At 55.7% G+C, this 19469-nt stretch overlaps 2 protein-coding genes across 7 annotated transcripts in view; one reads left to right on the forward strand and one right to left on the reverse strand.

The window, feature by feature from the left end:
• Positions 1-7087, forward strand: part of LOC122384199 (cytokine receptor-like) — a 39509-nt gene extending 32422 nt beyond the window's left edge. For all 3 annotated transcript variants that reach the window (XM_043371310.1, XM_043371307.1, XM_043371308.1), the window contains exons 7-17: positions 108-259; positions 639-846; positions 1117-1419; positions 1572-1717; positions 2428-2581; positions 2934-3086; positions 3307-3506; positions 3711-4146; positions 4420-4844; positions 5167-5301; positions 5509-7087. In XM_043371310.1, the coding sequence (XP_043227245.1) occupies positions 108-259; positions 639-846; positions 1117-1419; positions 1572-1717; positions 2428-2581; positions 2934-3086; positions 3307-3506; positions 3711-4146; positions 4420-4844; positions 5167-5301; positions 5509-6402 (3206 nt within the window). In that variant the 3' untranslated portion in view covers positions 6403-7087. The remainder of the gene's footprint in view (positions 1-107; positions 260-638; positions 847-1116; positions 1420-1571; positions 1718-2427; positions 2582-2933; positions 3087-3306; positions 3507-3710; positions 4147-4419; positions 4845-5166; positions 5302-5508) is intronic.
• A 1655-nt stretch (positions 7088-8742) lies between these two features.
• The window catches only part of LOC122384190 (ligand of Numb protein X 2-like), a 48512-nt gene continuing 37785 nt past the window's right edge, over positions 8743-19469 (reverse strand). For all 4 annotated transcript variants that reach the window (XM_043371284.1, XM_043371283.1, XM_043371282.1 and 1 more), the window contains 8 exons: positions 17523-17629; positions 17066-17188; positions 16042-16126; positions 14058-14287; positions 12529-12933; positions 11496-11618; positions 9881-10068; positions 8743-9582 (listed from right to left, as the gene is read on the reverse strand). In XM_043371284.1, coding sequence (XP_043227219.1) covers positions 9291-9582; positions 9881-10068; positions 11496-11618; positions 12529-12933; positions 14058-14287; positions 16042-16126; positions 17066-17188; positions 17523-17629 — 1553 coding nt within the window. In that variant the 3' untranslated portion in view covers positions 8743-9290. The remainder of the gene's footprint in view (positions 9583-9880; positions 10069-11495; positions 11619-12528; positions 12934-14057; positions 14288-16041; positions 16127-17065; positions 17189-17522; positions 17630-19469) is intronic.

A 19469-nucleotide genomic window follows, 5' to 3' on the forward strand; every position in this document is an offset into this window, starting at 1 on the left:
TTGATCGCCCCTAAAAATCACGTGTTCACAGCTGGGGGGAGGTGAAGCAGGGCCGATCTCATTTCATTTAGGTCATTGAGTACTAACTGTACCTTTTGTCTTTTCAGTGCGTCCGGCGCCTCCCGTTCGCGTATGGGGCACCAACCTAACCACCAGCTCTGTGCGGCTTCGGGCCGAGATCGGACACCCGATGGCCAGCTTCCCGAGGCCGATCGACTTCTCCGTCGAGTACACCTCGCGCTGGAACCAGACTCCTCAGGTGAGCGATTGGCCCGGACTCCTGGACTGCTTGTCCGTCTGTCCTTTACCATGACGTAGCAGGGTTCACCGTCCAAGAATGACTTGGGCTGGGGAAGGGAGGGAGTTTAATAGCGAAGAATGACTTTCAGGACAGTCTATGCCATTTAGTAGTTTTCTTTTAAAGTTGCCTAATCATTCTTGTCCTCATTCTTGTTTACTCTTGCCATGCTTTTCGCCGCTTCACCTGTGTTTTTTTTCCTTCTTATTTGCGTTCCTTGATATGTTTTCTTTTTCTTGCCACTGTTTCTTCAGTCCTTGTTTACTCTGGCTCCCACTCTCGCTTCACCACACCTTGGCTCTCGTCATCTAACCTCCCCTCCTTTTTACCCCCTTCACAGCCGGTGGACGCGTCGGCCATGCAGTTCATGCACAACTCGAAACACACCAAGGGCCGGAACACGACCAACGACACGCTGGTGTCCGGCCTCCTGCCCAACACAGACTACCGGTTCGCGGTACGGATGCGGAGCAGTATGGCGGACGTGGTGACTTATCCGGACCTCTGGTCACCGCCGCTGGAGACTGTGCTGCGCACCCAGGCCACCGGTGAGAGACGGGGAGAACGTACGAAGGGGACAGGGACTTTACCTCATGCTTATGGATCGGGGCGAGGGTCATGCGCACGACGTATTATGGGAATCGTGGTGAGGATCACCTTCATTGTAATGCAAGTGGAATATTTTGAAACAATACAGCCTATAGGTTACCCATTTTTGCAATATTTTTACATTAATTCCAGGGTGTTATACTAATGATAAAAATATATAACTATTGCAACGTTTCCCCATCGCTGACCGCTCCTCCGCCGCTCTGCAGTGCCTGCCGCCTCCCCGCGCACCACGCTGGGGTCATTCGACCTGGTGGGCCGCGCCACGTCCCGCACCGTCTACGTCTACTGGCAACAGATCGAGGCACAGGAGCAGAACGGTCCCCAGTTCGGCTACTGTGCCGTCCGGCTGCGGCCCGGCCGCGCCGCCGCCACTCCCGACAACACCACAGACGCGTACGCGCTGTTCCGCGACCTGGACCTGGGCCGGCACGAATTCAGCATCGCGGCGTGCAACTCGGAGGGCAAGTCGGCCGAGCCGGCCACCCTGGTGGTGCCCGAACAGGAGGACGGTGAGTTGTGCTGCTGCCTGCTAACATTTCAAAAACACTTTACTTAAGCTCTGTCTGCTTGTTTTTGACTAATGTTGGTCTGCTGGCCGGCGTATAGTGTCCCTCCGCCAACCCCAGTCAGTGACTGACGCTCTCTGTCATTTGTTTTTCAGTGCTGCCTCGGCCCCACCCCGTCACCCTGGTGGCTGAGGCGCCCGGCAGCTACACACTGGCCTGGGAGCAGAAGGCAGACACACCCGTCGATAACTACACCCTGTTCTGGTGTCAACACATGCGCGACAGGCCCTTCCAGTGCGAGGTGAGACCACGACGGGCATTGACTGGCGTGTTTTAGTTTTACCACCACTGTTTTCCAACCCTTCACGGGTACTTATATAGAACATGTTCTACTTTGCCACTTAATGACGCTTGGTTAGGATTCTTGCACATATGGATATCCTGATAGGAATGATAATGAATTATTTATTCTGGATTGTGGCTTGTGGATTTTCGGTCATTTGTCCTCGGCAACGGACAAAATTCGTCTGTATTTGTTGATGAGGTAGTTGTTCACGGTCAAACTGTAACGTGAAAGGTATGTTTTGTTCCTTTTCTGTTGTGGTATTATGATCTAATGCGCAGTTGGGGAATATACCGCCTAAAGTTAAGCGCTTTTGTACAGAAAAGTGCACCATGAACTCCAGTTTCGAAACGTTAATCTTTTCCTGGGTCTAAATTTGTTTTGTTTGTTTGTAGTTTTGTTGGCGTTCAAAATACGGTTGACGTAGTGTCGAGGGAATGGCGGAGAACGTCGTTGCGGGTCCCTTCATGTGCAAATTTGGATGCGTCAGCCGATTGTACTTCTGTCATTCGCAGTGGTAGGCTGCTGTCCTGTTACATGTGTAATTGTGCTATGCTATGATGTGACATCCGGCGCGTATGTGATATATCTGCAGTGCCGGCTGATATTATATGTGATACACAGTGCTGTGCTGTGCTGTGACTGACGTCTCCCACCTTCCCTCCCAGGGCCAGCTGAACTGGACGGTGGTGGACGGCTCTCTGCGGAACCACTCGCTGCGCCTGCCGGCCACGGCCGAGTATCAGTTCGCCGTGGCGGCCAACCGCGGCGCCGCCAGCAGCGGCATGGTCTGGTCGCGCTGCGTGCTGCTCGCCAGTGGAGGTGAGAAAACGCCCGAGACGCAGAGAGGCGCCAGACACACGGACTTGTGTCCTCGGCATCAATCTTTGACACTGAACAGAGGGCTGGCTATGAGGCACGCTGTTTTCTGATTATGTTCTCGGTTCTCGGTGTGCCCATTCCCTATTCAGCAGCCTCTTTGTCTCTGGTTGTTCTCATGCATGCTTCCGACTACTGGGGGCTTGGAAATTGAAGTTATTTATGTATGCCGTTAGCTGTGACATCGCCTAAACGACTCTGAACAATGAACCGTTTCGGGAATCATCCTCTGTATAAGGAATGTGTCACAGTGAAGCGTTCGTTAACCAACTCTCCCCCTGCCCTGTGTCTTCAGAGCGCACTCAGCAACTGGACAGTGTATCGGTACAGAGTCGCGGCGCCACCGAGATGACCCTGACCTGGCCCGACTACTGCCCTAGTCTGGCCATGGACGGAGTCTCCTACAAGGTCTACTACTGCGCCTCACACGAGGGCCAGTGTCTGCCTGGTGAGTTGAGAGTGCACGGAGACGACCGGTGGCAGGTCTTGAAGGAGAGTTTCAGCTCAAGGCTGAGGTGCATGACTGCTGTGTTGCGCCTGATTATTAACGCGCCCAAAGCTATTGCCCTTCGTCTGAGTTGTTGGTGTTCGGGTTTCATGTTGTGCGTGGTGTGTCGCTGCGCTGCGAGTCCCTCCTCTGACCGACCCTCTCCCGTGTTTCCGCCCAGGCGCGGCCGGCGAGGAGCAGTCGGTGGTGCACCCGGCCGGCGAGCGGCGCTCAACGGTCCGCGTGCCCGGCCTGGCGCCCTACACCGAGTACCGACTGCAGGTGGCAGTACTCTCCGGCGCTGTGGAGGGACAGAGGAGCCACCCGCCCGTGGTGGACCGAACACTGTCGGCCCGGCCCGAGCCGCCCACAATCACACAGGTCAGTGGAGTGTCACGCGGTTGTCGCCCCTGGTGTAACGTGTAATACGAGGATCAGTACATGTTATAAACACGATCTACCTTGTAGATGTAACAAAACACAGTGTATTAGTGCTGCTGTATAATTTCGACTGTGTTGCGCCTCTACCCCAGCTAGTGTCCTTTAGCGGATCACTGACCGTCCCCCTCTCGTCTCTTCACTCAGGTATCAGCGCTCAACTCGAGCGCCGTGCACGTATCGTGGGCGGCCCCGGCCCGGCCCAACGGCCAGCTCACCCAGTACCAGCTGAAGCAGATCGAGCCGGCCGGCGGCGACACCGTCTCCCTGCCGGCCAGCACCAAGGCGCACACGGTGGTCGGCCTCCAGCCGTACCGCAACTACAAGTTCCGACTGTCTGTCTGCAATAAGGCCGACTGCTCGGCGTGGTCGGCAGCCGTGACGGGCCGCACGCTGGCCGGCCGGCCGGGCCACATGGAGCCGCCGCGCACCCAGCTGCTGAACGCGTCGGCGGTGCGCGTCAGCTGGCGGCCGCCCACCGTGCCCGGAGGCCCGCGGCCCGTCTACACACTGCGCACTGTGTCAGAGCGGCGCGGGGTGAACACGACCACCGACCAGACGCTGCTCTACTCGGCCACAGACGGTCAGTGCCATCCCCGACCGATGGAGGGTGTCTGCTTTTTTATGTTCAGTTTTGAACTGAGGGATTTAGCGACTTATGCCTGAATTGTACGGTTGTTACGACTGAAGGGAAGTTTATCTGCTATAGCAGCCGGCTGTTCCCCGAGTATACAGTGTCTTTTCAATCTGTTTCATTAATCTGAAAATTTTGACAATCTCCATGAAGTCCTTTCTAATGATGATTTTTTTTTAAAGTTGTTTATGAATTAATTTTACCGAGCCATTCTCCCCGCAGGCGGTCGTCTGGTGGCCGAGCTGGCCGTGCCCGAGTGCGAGCCCGGCTCCAGTCAGCGCCACCTGTTCGCCATCCGGGCGTCGGTGACGGTGTCGCCTGCCGGCCGACTGGACGGCCCCTGGTCGCCGCTGACGGAGCAGCAGTGCGTGCTCGTCTCCGACTGGCCCACAGCCACCATTGTCGGCGTGGTGGTGGGCGGGGCGCTGCTCATGATGTTCGTTGTGCTGCTCTTCTTCCTGCTGTGCCACCGCACCAAGCGGAAGCTGAGTGAGATGCGGAACCTGGGTGTGAACATGCCGGCTGGGTTGGACCGGCCGGAGAAGGCGCACGGCTTCCCGGGCGGCCCGGACAGCGGCTACGGCCGGCTAGTGAGCCAGAGCAGTGGCACCACGGACAGGACGGCCGCCTCCGTCTCCGGACAGCCGGTGAGTGGCGGGATACGGAGTGGTAGAGCCTGACAGGATGGGAGGGTTAGAGATAGAGCCTGACGGGATGGGACAGTGTGGAACGAGTGCGTGGAGGTGCTGACATTGGGGCACGGAGGCGGCGAAATTATCGTAATGCTGGTCAGAATATTATTGAGTTTTTAGTAGCTGTGTGGCTGGATTATATACCAACATAACTGTCCCCTGTGGTTCTGTTTCTGTCTATCCTGTTCTAATTGTACCCATGTTTCCGGTTCCCATGTACCCGTGTATCCTTAGTGTCTGTGTCTGTTGTGTGACTGACCCGGTGCGACCGTTCCAGCTGCTGCAGGAGGACCTGACTCGCGAGGAGTGTGACGGCGAGGGCAGTGAACTCACCCCGGCCGTCAACACGGACAGCAACAGCTGCTCGTCGAGCGCCACCAACTACACTGACTCGGGCGCAGAGTGTGACAAGGTACGGACGGAACGGGGGTCAGAAGGATAGGGAATCGGAGGAATGGTGATGTCGGCAATGCATGGCTGTCGTGGGCGTGGTAGAAGTTAGAGGTAATATGTCATCAAATGCTCGCTGGCAGGTGTTTTAGTTCTGTTGGTTGCAGCTTTACCACTGGTATATCTCTGTAGAATTGTCCTTGACCTGACGGCGTTGTTTGTTCGTCAGGTGGCCTCGTCACCGACCTACAGCAAGTTCCGCTGGCCGGTGCCGGCGGCTCCGCCCAAGCCGCAGCTGGCGCCGTACGTGCAGGCGGCCGGGCCGGAGCTGCCGGGCGCTGCGGCCGCGGCTGGCTCGGCGCCACCCTACACCAAGTTCTCGCCGTACGTGGACGCCAAGGCTATCCAGGCGCTGGTGGCGCGCGGCAGGAGCATGGAGTCGCTGCCGGCCGGCGAGCCGAGCGGCGACTTGTCGCGCTCCGAGCCGGACCTGAGCGGCGCGGCCGCCGGCCCGCCGCCGCCCTACTCGCAGATCGGCCACCGCTCCAGTACCGGCTACGTCAGCATGCCCCCCGAGGACGGCCTGCCGGCGGCGGCGCGGCTCGGCAGCCCGCCGCCGGCCGCCGGCTGCGCCAAACCGTGCCCAGCCGCCGCCGACAAGTCGGCCGAGCGGAATGCGTACGTGGCACTGGGCCCGCCGCCGCAGCCGTCCTCAGTGACCGGCTTCCCGCCGTACGTGCTGGCCGGGCCGCCGCCGGGCGAGGCGCCGCCGGCGGTGGGCGGCTGCAGTCCGGCGCACGCCGCCGCCGCCGCCGCCGCCGCTGCCAGCATGTCGGTACCGACGGGCACTGCCGGCGCGCCGCCCGCCTGGGCCAGCGCGCGCCTGGCGGACGGCGCGCCCGAGGTGAGCTCCGGCTACGTGCAGCACGACAAGATGCACCCGCAGATGGAGCTGCATGAGCTGGCCGCCGGCGCCGCCACGGCCGAGAGCCTGGCCGCCGCCGAGCCGGTGCTGTCGCCGAAAAAACTGCCCACCGTGGCCACCGCGCGCGACCCCTACTGTCGTGTAGTGACGTCGCACCAGGGCGCGCCCGACCTGGGTCCCAACGTGTCGATGGTGTGAGCGGTCGGCGCCGCCGGCGCGCCGCGCACAGACCAGTACAAAGCGCGCGGCGCCGCTCGCCGCCAAATCAGGGTGTGCTGTCGGAGGGCAGAGTACGGCGACACACTGCGCGCCAACCGCCCCACATTGTGATATGTCCTGTATTTGCTTGTTGTTACCGATATGGCTCGTGCGCGTGCCGGCTGGCTAGCTTCGTTACTGTTCTATGCAGCTGTCGGCCGCACGAGTGTCGGGCCCGCTGCGCTGTACATAGTCACACCGCGCGCGCGTGTGTGTATGTGTATGTGTGTGTGTGTGGAGAGTGGCTGCGGACGGGCGAGTGTGCGCCGCGCAGACACTCCCCAGTACGGGTTCCCGCCAATGAGAGATGACGAGAGCTGAGAAATTATATGATGTTGGCGATAGAGCTGTGCGCGCTGTAGGCGGGACGCGGGCTCTATTTTTGCTACTGGCGGAGCGCGCAGAGAGTGGGTGGACGGACGGGCCGCGCGGCCCACAAGGACCGACGTCTCTAGTCGTCTCTGGGTGTTGTGGTCGCCCGCTGTGCTGTCGGGCCGCGCCGCGCCGCGCCGCCTCGCACCGTCACTGTGCGCGCCACCAGGCGCCTAACGCTGGGGCGATCGCTGTCGATACGATTAACGCTACTCAATGGTTCCCAATAAATACCCATTTTGGGCGGGCGTATGCCAAGCGCGTGAGAGAACCTACAGAATACAGTTCCAGGACGGATAACAAGGTTACATCCAAGGCAAACAACACCTGGCGGAAACTCCGATCTACTCTCATTTCACAAGAGCATCGTACGTTTATATGAAATCCTCTGAGCGGCGAGGATGCGATGGACCAGTCGCGGGTAATCTACACGTTAAGTCTGTCTGCAAGTCTGCTTAAAATGTGACTCCATCTTGATAACAATCGAATGCTCATTACGCCACGATTTATATTTCAGCAAATGATCTGAATGGTGTAGAAGACATAGCACTTTTCCTTACCGTCTACTCCTCGTTGAAACTCGCCATGGGCCAGGCTGTGAGTGCAATTATGAATTACGTAACCCGAAAGCCCCGGGGGACACATGATGCCCCTTTATGATTCTAGCAAACCACTCGATGCAACGTTGTTATGTTACTGATCAGAAATTATACAGGTATTGCCGGAAACGATGCGGCCGCGTCGATCGGTCATTGATCGGATCGCTCGCAGCGCGGGCTGCCCCGTAATGCGCCACTGGTGTTCCAGCGACCCTGGCACAGCTGAGGTCCCGGGTCCATGGCGCGGGGAGCATTGGTCTAGAACTGGGCCCCAGAGACTGGGAAACGAGATTCCATCCGACGGGCACGGCTGGCATCGGCACTAAATTAAAGGCAATTAAACAAATGAAGCAGTCTTGCGCGGCGGGAACAAAGGAGACGATTTCACCCATAACGTTTCGGCTCCGCTTCTACAGAAGAAACAAAACAGGCGACCGAACATGTCGAAGGATACGTATGATATGCTAAGTGCTAAGGTTGCATGGTTGCGCCATGTTGCGCTATAGGATAATTATTTTCCTTTGTGCGAATATATAAATACGTACCGGTCGCATGCCAGACAAATCGTAGGTATAGCTCCTCCGGTGTAACATTGGCTCGCTCTGCACAAGGGTGTCGCAGCGATAGCAGTGCTCGCGCAATAACATACGACAATAACTAGTCTACAAAGAACCCTCCCGGACCTGAGGGCTTCCAAAAGAACATATTCCAAGAGAAAAAATGCCTTCAAAGGGTGTTGCACCTCGTGCAATCATTCCAGGAAAAGCGCTTGTTGAGCGTACGTTGAAATACATTTGACGAAATACTACATATAAACGGATAAACAGCCTGAAACTGCTGCCAGCAACGCATTAGGAGTTATCTTTAACAGATGAAAATGCTACAACATAATCGGTCACCAGCCTCACAAGTTTCGAGTGTTAGCTGCAGGATTACTGTTGTTGTCTATTCGTGGTAAAGTTATCCTTCGTATGGCATACACCCTGAAGGTTTTGACACCATAATTAAAAAGATGTCCTTGTATATCGCATTTCCTTACATGCCTTGTCTGCCGGAACACTTCTCTCGACCTTTTTTATCTTTAGGCAGGTTGAGACCGATTATTGGCAATATCAAAGTAAAAATGGACAGCAGCAATCCAAAGAAGCGAGATATCGTGCAAACCAGTCTCGGATGGAACCATCGCAGTGCCTGTGTGTCGTGGGATGATGCAGCATTCGAAATCCCCGAATCTCCGCTAACTACGTTCATCCGATCTCGTCCGCTGCCCGACAGTCTAGCACTCCACCACTGCACACAAACACTCGTGTATCCGAGTAATGAGCATGTTTATTCGAGGCATCCGGGCGACCGTCTACATTGGCCAGAGCAGCGCCAGAAAACCACCCACACCACGCATCACTGAGCGGGCGGGCCACCAGCCCGTCCGCGCGCGGCGCCGACCTCGCGGCACCCCCCGAGAGACCACACGTTCGCCCCACACAGCCGCAGCCAGCCCTCGCGGCACACAGTCCACCCGCGCCATGGATACCCCGAGCGTAGCCGTCCGACCGGCCGCACACTGCACCCACACAACGGGCGCCCCTAGCTGCCCGCACACGGCGGCAATCACACCGCTACAACCATCACACACTTCGCACCATCATCGGCGAAAGAACAGCCGCAATCAATCCAACAGCTGAGAGATATGTTGAAACCACATCATTAAAATAGTGAACATACGCCAATAAGCCGGTTCACCGTACGAAAGTAGATCCAAGATATGAAAGTACCGTATGTAAGATTCACTAACCAGCGTCACAACACAGGCCCGGCGAGTCAGGCGCCAGGGGGAAGAGATTCGGGCAGTGCGCGACCTCACACCTCTGTGCCCATCCAGGAGACGATCTGCAGTTTGACCTTATTGCGTGCCTGCTTCAGGAGGCTGACTGCCTCGGCGTGCCGGACTCCCTCCAGCGTGTGGCCGTCCACCGCCAGTAGACGGTCACCGCAGCGCAGCTTCCCTTCTACGGCGGCCGGGGAGTTCTGGACGACGAACAGCACGTGGATGGGGTCCCGCGTGCCGCCGTCGCAGCCGCCGACAATACTGAAGCCGAGCGAGCCCGTGGCGCTGCGCGAGAGATCTATACCGCGCGGGTAGCACAGGCACCTGGAGCACACAAGTAACACGGTCAGGAGCACACAGAACACACAGAGTGGTCCAGTCGGAGCCACTCTGGGGAGTAAACAGAGGAGACGACAGTAGAAACGGAGCAAACATCGGCCGAATGGCCAGCGACAGCGAACAAACGAACCAAACTCCCTCCCATAGTAAACACGGGGCACCACACGACGTCCCACACAATGTAGGGAACGTCGGGGGCCACTACGGCGCGTCCCACGAAGGCCCTGGCCCGGCCGCGAACCTGACTGACTCGCTCGGCGCCGCATGTCCCTAACAATCTCACCTGGGCAGGGTCTGCCAATAGGTCCAGCTGGGGATGAATTTGGCCGGTCCCCGCGACGTCTCGGGTCCCTCCAGCACGCTGAGCGTCACGCCGGGAAGCTCGGCAGTGGATTTGAGCGCGGCCACCGCCTGCGCGTGCGTCAGACCGACCAGACTGCGACCGTTCACCGATAGCAGGATGTCCCCCTTCTGCGGGGTACACAGGGTGGAGTGGGGCGTCAGAGCGGCCCGCAGCGGAGAGCACCACAGGGGGAGATACAGGGACAAATGAAGTGCATTGAAAAACGGCGTCAAATTTACCTACCATGGATCGACGGAGCCTTATGGCAGTAGTGCCTACCTACTAAAATAACTACTATAATAGCGCTGCAAATTCGGGGCGCTTCGCAGATCTAATCATAGAATATCCAGCGAGAGCCTAGAGTCTGGGGCCGGGGTTTCACAATCCCGCAGAATCTTGATGGGCTGACATTTACAGCCATTACGGACTTCGTGCCGGTTTATAACAAGGGGCGCGAGCACGAGGGCGCGCCATGAGAGCTGCAGCACACGTATTTGGCAAAAAAAGATGGCATCGCCCGACATACTGGCACTGATATGGATGCGCCGTGAATGCAAATAACTGAACATCAGATAAACTCATAGCAATTTTCAATTTAGTTCGTATTCCTTTCACGCAGCTCCCTTGTGACGAATTCAACAATGGACTAGGAATTAGTCTCTGATTTCGGGAAACTGTCGGAATGACGGATGACTTCAATCTATTCAAATGTACGCTGACGAATGTTGCCAATTTATCCAAGAACAAGATGATTGATCCGAGCGAGCTAATTAGGCATACGACTTGTAAGAGATGGAACTGCCGTCATTTTTTCACGAATTCACACCATGGTGGCAGCGTGTTCCGCGTTTATACAGCTTTAGCAATGCAGTAAATAAATTTATGTGGCGATAGTGTACATACACTGTACACGCCAAGCAACATAAAGGCTTCTCACGACAGGAGTGACAATGAAAACAAGTTAGAGTTCAAATAATCAAACACAATAACGAGGCTGACATAAGTTGCACACAGTGGCGGAGGGAAAGTTATTGTCCCGTCCTTCCGAATTCCGATCCTCGCACATTGCACACCGGTTCCCGAGGAGAGCTTAGACCGAGCTCAGGGTGCGCAGGCGGACACACACGCCATACAAGCGAGTAGGAGGATTCATATTAACTTTAACAATCTGAGGTCATTTGTCTCGAGCCTTGCCGAGTGTTGAGCTCTCAATTTAATCACCAACCCAGTTACATGTCAACATGTCAAACATGTGGCTGAATAAAGCGCTTCTCAACTTGATTGCAATTTAGATTTAGTTCCCAGTTTCGGCACTCAACCGGCAAACAATAGATTAAGTATTTAACTAAACCTGAAGCGTCCCAAAGGCCAAAACAACACAGCCCACAGGCAAATTAACCACTCAGCAAAGCCTAGAGCACTGGCAAATATACAAATAAAAGAAACACACCACATCGTGGTGATACACACATGCGGCCTCAAATCCGACCGATAAAACTCCCCACGATAATATATTCCCCACTGTTCCGTTCCTGCCGATTTGTCCGCTACTTACCTTAATCTGTTTTGATTTGCCGACCGGTCCCTGGTGGTTGATATTGGCGATGTAGATGGGCGTGTCGCCCTCAATGCAGTGGATGCCGCCGCCGATCCGCAGGCCCAGGCTCTCCTTGGCCACCTGAAAGGAGAGATGGGAGAGAGGGGAGGGGGAGCGTGAAGAGAGGTGAACGAAGAGGGCTTTGATTGCCACAGGCTTTCCGCTTTATCCGGTTTCACGGGTAAAGCGGGAACCCTGACCGGTCTGAAGCTTTCCAAATATGAAAATATGAAAAGAAACATTTCAAGTTGGGAAATGAAGACTGAAATAATGAACAAAAAGATGGGAACTGCTTCAGCTGCTTTCTGCACACAACTCCCAACTATATTCTGCAGAAAATATGCTAGTAATAACCGAAATACGACACCACGGAATCGCTGGTACCGAAACAAAATAGTTATGAGCGACATAGATAAATACATTTCGAATCTAAAAGAAATACACGGACAACATCTGGGCATCTGATCACGGCTGACATTCCATTTAGTACTTAACCGGCTGCACTCAGTCCAACCGGTCCTGGCGGCGTCCCCCGGCGTCCCGACCGAACCCACCGCACAATTTCCGGCCATGAATACTGAGCAGCGCCATAATCCCAAGTTCGGCCGTCCCAACCGCCTCATTGCGGGCTGCTCCTTCTTCGGCCGGCGCTGATTCGCCGGAATCGATCTCGATTCCGAGCATTGCTTCCGTTTTATCGGGAATGGATATCAGAATCGAAACGTCTCCAGAATTTTACATTGGACTTCGAAACGTAATGAACCCTGCTGAGCCCGATTCCGAATAGTTTACATCGCTAAGGGACTTCTTTCTGCTATCGTAAGCCATTTAACCGAGTTCTCTCAAAGAGTGTCCTTTTTCAACAGAAAGCTTATCGCTTATTACACACTTTATTTTACGAGCCTGGGGAAGGTGATCATGCCGATAACCATTATGTTCCACATACTATCGCCGCAGATGCCAGAAGGTCCTTCGGACCCGATCGCCTTACCTTGGCAATGGTGACGGTTTTCTGCTGGAGCACATCTCCCTCGATGCGCAGGCTGCGTCGCGCCTCCTTGCTGCGCCGGCGGGGGTCGCCCGGTTTGGCGGGCAGCGGCGGCGGCGCCACGGACGGCGGGTCCGGCGCCGACAGGTGGTCCATGCTCTCGCCGCGCGCCTGCCGAGAGATGGCCGCCCGGTCTGGTTCGTCTGTCCCAGACGGCTCGTCAGGCGCCGCCGGCACCGCCACCGAGCCGCCGCCGCTCTGCGACAGCCGCTCCGGGGCAGACTTGGTGCGCGCGTGCGAGACGGCCAGGCCGGGCCCGGCGCGCCGGAACAGGCCGTCGGGCACGTCGTCGGACGGGCCGCGCGCCGGTGAGGGCCGCGACACCACCAGACTGACGGTGGAGTTGCTCTGGGGAGACGGACACGGACGGGGGCGTCACACACGGGCGTTACTTAGGGGGGGGGGGGGGGGGAGGAAGGAGGGAGGGAAGGAGGGAGTGGGTGCAGCTCAGTATAATCGGATAACCGAGGTGAGGCCGGAATCCGGATAGCAAGCTCAGCAGACGTAAATATATCCAAGACTTGAAAATCCATGCGGCGGGGTCAAACAAGACAAGCATAGTTTTTCTGTTTGATGAAGCAGCGAGTACCACAGATGCTGGATATCACGGATGTTCTGCTGACGATGATATCGCAGACGCAATGACTGTAAAGATCTGGCGCAATAAGGAGCAAAAAGTCAAATAAAACCAGGCTGAGAACCATAACGACCCGAGTAGGTATCTCCAGAGATGACGCAATACGTTTTTAATTGCGTTTCGAGACATAGCAACTAATGTGCCGTTCGATGGCTTCCCAGCTCGTTGCATGCGTTTCCTTTCAGCCGAACATTTTCAGACTCCCCTAAGCGCGCAATCTCGTGTCTGAAATATGTGAGGTTCCCACTAACTACGAGTTAACGACACCGTCACACCATCACTTAGATCGCAGGTTCAAGCGTTAGATCGTGAAGCCGATCTGGCTAGATTCCTAGTGAGCATGTTGCATTCTTCATGTATTTTGTTTTTCATTTCCGGTTAATTCCCCTTTCAACTATGAGAAAAATCGACAAAGGAGTTTGATAACAGTACCTTCAACTGGTAAAATTCGTTCCGTTATTGCCAGTTATAGTTGAACACTAGGTTTATGTTGTATTAGCTGCGGCTTATTTCGTTCTGTGCTCATGTATCTGCTATCAGACATATCTTGAGGAATAGTTTCGCTTTTCGGCACCGAAAGGCATGATACCATACAGACCAGAGCTTTGGATGGATACCGGATGCTAATCGGCGACAGCTATTAGACCGCTTGACCTGCGATAAAATGAGACCGAAGGACGGGGTATCCGCACCATTTTGCTTGTCTCTAAAACTCGCGAGTCTAGTCCTTGAACACCATAAGCCCCGTCCATAGCTGTCCCTTGCCAGTTCAGACAATATCTGCCTTGTCTCGTTTCAGTCTGCCTCTGTCCGTCTTCTCCCAGTCCGTCCTCACCTGTATGAGTTCGCAGGCGAGCTGGAGCCGGCCGTGCCGCACGTCCCTGCCGTTGATGTAGAGGATGCGGTCGTCCCGCCGCAGTCGACTGTCCTGAGAGGCCGCCGAGCCGCTGATCACCTCAGCCACGTACACCCCGTCACCGGCCGAGCCGCAGCGGCGAGATACGAGCTTGATGCCGAGCGTCTGACCGGGCATCTTCTCCAGGGTGACCGTGTGAAGCTCCGGGTCTGCGGGCACCGGGGAGGGCAGGGTTCTCATTTACCGAAACAAACACTTTTACACTACTGCAGGTCTGTGGAAGCCGCCGACAAATGGACGTTGTCTTGTAACCAAATACACACACTTACACACCACTTCAGGTCAGTAAGGGCCGGGGGAGGGGGGGGGGGGGATCGGGATCTCATCCGCCGAAACGCATACTTAGAACACTAATGTGAGTCTGCGTGGGTCGGAGGGCGAGGCTTTCATATACCGAAGCAAACACTTACACACGAATCAGGGTCTGCGGGCGGCCAGCGCAAATTTGACATACCAAAACATAAAAACATACACTTACACACGGACCAGTGTCTGCCGAGGCTGGCGGAGACAGGACCTCATCACCAAAACGCACACTTACACACGGACCAGTGTCTGCGGAAGTGCAGAGGCTGGCGGAGACGGGACCTCATCAACAAAACGCACACTTACACACGACTCTGGGTCTGACGGCGGCAGGGGAAGGCGGACTCTCATATACCGACACGCACTTAAACACGTCTCAGACCGATACAATACACTCATCTCTGGAATAATACCGCCATCAAGAACTGAGAGATTCATCCATAATTCACACTCTACACTGATTCTCGCTGAACCATTCCCCAGTGCCGGGTTGAAGCCGCACTCTAATATCATCTCGGCGCGGTCCACCGAGAAAGGCCGCGGCGGGGGCCGAGATGGAGATAACCACTAAGACCTACTGACAGCGAACCGTTCCCCCAGGAGGCCTTTCCAAGTGGCTGCGTCAGCTACGCGCCGAGAGCCGGCATCAGCAGTTCGTAAAGATCGGAGTCGCGGTGGCGACCGGGGGAGGCCGGGGACGCCATATAATTAGAATGTCTGAGCGCGGTATCAGTGAGGTGGAAAGCGGGGTAGATGGGAAAGGAAAGTGAGATTGGGTGGGTGATATGAGTCCAGGAGAGAGAAGTGAGGAAAGAAAAAACGGAGGAGTGAGCGAGGTGAGCAACGAGACAGCAAATGAGAGGAAGAGAGAGAGAGAGAGAGAGAGAGAGAGAGAGAGAGAGAGAGAGAGAGAGAGAGAGAGAGAGAGAGAGAGAGGGAGAGGGAGGGAGGGAGGGAGGGAGGGAGGGAGGGAGGGAGGGAGAGAGAGAGAGGGAGATGGAGAGGGAGAGAGCCGGAACAGGGTGCTGGAATGAGAAAGGAAGAGAGAAAGAAAAAACAGAATAGTGAAAAACAGTGCAGGGCACAGCTGCACCGAAGCCGCACCTAATGCACTCGTCCAAACAGAGGGCAGGGCGCAGCTGGCGGGAGGTCCCAACTAATGCACTCGTCCAATCTGCTGCGACCCGGGGGAGGTGACACGGCCCCAGACATGGGCCGTGCCACAGCGGCCCGTGGACAAACGACGGTACTGCGACCCGGCTGCACAGCGGCGGAATATTGGGCGATCGAGTCGGTGGCGATGCACAGCTGATTTACGTTTACTGCCATACTGTGTTTGGCTCGTACTGGTCATGACAGAATAGTAAATGCATAAAATGAATGCCAATTGCCCCACCTTGTACAAGTTAAATTGACAAGCGTAATGTGCGACCAGTAATCCAATGGTCTCCGATCAGTGGCGTCAGTCACCCATCGCCTCTGATCAGCCCCGTGATCAGATAAGACCAAAGTACATACATTCCGCCGGTCCCCGTGACAAAGCCATTAGAGCCTACAATGCCTCCCCCCGTGACCGCTGTGACGGGTCGTGACCTACCGTCTGATGGAGGCGGCGGGTCAATCTTCTCCCGGTATACACCCAGCTGCAGCACCGGAGTCTGCACCTTCAGCGCCTGGCAGATCTGAAACGGACAAACACAAGGTCAGACAGAGGGAAACAAAACAAACAGGCGGCAATTTATTTCGATATAGGGGCATTCGGTAAGTATCGCCATCATTATTCGAGCGCGCTCTGAAACAGGCGGCTTTTGCGCGCCGTAATGCGATAGACAGCGCAGCGCTATCACAATTGCATCGCATTTTCTAGGAGTGAAACAAGTTTCAACCAAAGAAACCTAACAGGATCCAGGCCTCCTAATTTTACGCCCGTTTGGACGGTATATCGCTTCCTTTCCCGCCTACATCAGCTTTTTGGTCACGCAGGAAAAACAAAAGTTGTTTAAAAGTTCTCTGAAAACAATCGCCAAAGTAGTCGAGACTTCTTGCTAGTGTAATGCGCCAAAATGAAGCCAATGTAGGTAATCGAAACACAAGCTTTCGGCAAATATCGATGTAGCTCGGAAGCTAGGCAAGCTTACATGGCAAACAGCAATAAGTAGACCTTGAAATGTCTTCCGGGTTAGTGAGAATATGCTTGATTTTAAGTGAGCGCTCTGCCCTAATGCGGCCATAAACGTCAATATACTGTTTTCTGTCATACATTTTGTCCTTTCCGCTATTCCTAGAATAGGCGCACTAGTTAAAAATACTAATAGTCTGCACCACATCATTGCCAACAGTCCATTTTAGGCGGCATTGAAGGCGGCTCAGGGCTCAGTACCGTCCTAATACCGAGATCCGCTTGTTCTATCCGATTGAAATCACGATCACGGGTATAATACCGGATTAAACCCTGCCTGTACCGCATACGTGGGGGTGCCGGCCAAAATTTACCGGCATGCTGATACGATGGCTATGTTACAGCTCCACTAGGTTCCAGGCCCACAGCCAGGTGGTGTTCTGGTAGCGTTACCGTCCCCAATCAGATCGTTATCACCCCCGGCACCTGCAGCGGCGCGTACCATTTTGTGTGAGGCGTTGGTCATGTCGACGCCGTTGACCTCCACGATCTGATCGCCGGCCTGGAGTCGGCCGTCCTGCGCCACCAGGCTGTCGTTGAACACCTCTTGGATCACCACACAGCGCTGGAACGGGGGTCAGAGTACAGTTAGCTACCGCGCGGCCACCTCGGGGCACGGGGTACACGGGGATACACTACCATACAGCGCTGGAACGGGGGCAGGACCCGGTCAGCTACCGTACCTCCGCGCCACCTGGGGCAAATAACCAACGGGCATGGATGCCTTTGGCTGAAAGATGAGCAGATGACTTGGTTCGGATTCGATTCATTAGTCGGCGAACACCCACTTGACGGTTGGCGGCGGGACACTATCAAAGAAAAACAGCCCGGGCTTGGCAATGAGACACCAGTGGTTGTGAAGTGGCTGTTAGACACTGTGTATTACATATGTTACTGACCAGCGGTGTGTCGGCTCCCCCGACGATCGTCATTCCCAGGTTGGTGGCAGTGCGCGGGATCTCTATGTGACTGATCTCTCCCTCGATGATCGGAAGCCGTGTGATACCTAAAGGAAGATAGAAACGCACGGTGACAATGCAGAACATCACACACAGGGGGGGGGGGAGGGGGGAAATGATTACAAATAGAAACACACTGCCACAAAGCACAAAGACCCGCAGGTGGTAGATTAGAAACGACTCAACTCAGCTATGCATGAAATCGTCGCGAAGAGATCCCATCATCGTTCACTGAAAAGTCAGATCAAATTAATAAAGGAAACTGTCATACGCCACGCTTCTTCGTAGCACGAAACTTTGCTGAAAGTTTCACAGATCAGCAAACTGTGCAGTCGTGTATTTTTCAAACGACATCGCCATTCCTTTCATAATAAAATTGGCGACGGAAAGGGATTGCGCTCCGTCTGAGGCTTCTGTCGATACTGCTGTGCCGAGCACAGCGGGGCGGCACGTCTCCGGTACATTAGCTAGTCTCGGCCCGGCCATAAGGCTCGGGTTCCCAGAGTTACCGATGGCTTCCACTGCCGGGATTTGCGAGACGGGCCGAACCAGGTGGCGTGCAGTGCTGGACCCCGCCAGTTATACACCTCTAGAGAGCAAGACAAGGCTAGGAAACTTTCAAATGTGTCCCGCACGCGACATATTCGTGCCTAAGCGAAAAACAGCTTAGTTTTCTAGAACACTATATGAATGCGACATGCTTATTTGTGACTAATATCGTCAGCAAAAATGTCAACCAGTATCTCACCTCACAAGCAGGAAAGTTTCCTAAACCATTTGTTGCATAATTTGTTACATAAATGGCAAGAAACAATGTTTTCGAGCGCAACTATTAGTGCTGCGGTATGAAGAAGTCATCATATGTCCAAATTCGTGCTCCAAACTAATAAAGAGAACATACCATTTTGCACGTATTTTTAGTCAGCGTTGCTATCAGAGTGTCACGACAGCGCGAACAATCTGATATAGGCGCAAATCGAGACATGTTGGCGCTTTTTTGGGCTTCGTCTCATTAATAATTCATGGTAAAATGCCCAGATATCATTAGGCACGTATTTTTGGGTTGCATGGCGTGTGCCGACGATCATTAGATGTGTCCCAGTCCCGGAGGTCATCAGACACATCGTCGCCCGGCGCGCGGCAGTGGCAGTATGGCGGCACCACCGCTCTCGGCTGTGACGGCGGCAGCCCGGCTATATCCGAGCGATCCCCGCCGCGCGGCCGCCATTAGAGCACTAAGGCGGCGCGGCAGGTTCCACAGCGCGCACCACCCATCTGACGCAGCCCGTCCCATTTATCAGGTCTCTCCATCCGGCGGCGGCGGCGACCCGCTGCTCCCTCCCATAGGACCGGTGTCGAAGCGGCCGGCAGGCCATCAGCGGCCCTGCCATCCGCGGCGGCAGCGGCCCGCCGCCGGTCGCTCCCAGAGGACCGCTGCAAATTCGTCGGTCGGCCGCGATGAACTCGTCCAATCCCGTCGGCCGGCAGCCGGGCCACTCCCGGCCGGTTTTCCGGCTCCGCTCGGGTTCCACCCATGTTTGCTCGTCGCTCGCCACGCGCGGCAGCCACATCCGCGTCTGTCTGAGCGCGCCGTGCCGCTGGGGTCGCTCCCAATGGAGCTGTCAGCGCGGCGCGGCGCCCGGCGGTCCGGCAGGGCACTGTCAGCTCCAGCCGGCGGCAATAGCGCGCCCCGGCCGGCACACCGGTCCCCCGGGAGCGACTACAAAGGCGCCGACGGCGATCGCCGCCGGCCGCCCACAAAGCGATAATGGAGGCCGCAGAGGCAGCCAGCTCTCCGTCAGCGACAGACCCCGGCCCTACGATCACCGCGGGAACAGAACACGTGCGCCTTCCAGGGTACACACAAATGGACGGGAGGCGCCTGCA

The sequence above is a fragment of the Amphibalanus amphitrite genome, unplaced genomic scaffold (genome assembly GCF_019059575.1).
Source record: "Amphibalanus amphitrite isolate SeventyFive unplaced genomic scaffold, NRLGWU_Aamphi_draft 000183F_arrow, whole genome shotgun sequence".
Lineage (NCBI taxonomy): Eukaryota > Metazoa > Arthropoda > Thecostraca > Balanomorpha > Balanidae > Amphibalanus > Amphibalanus amphitrite.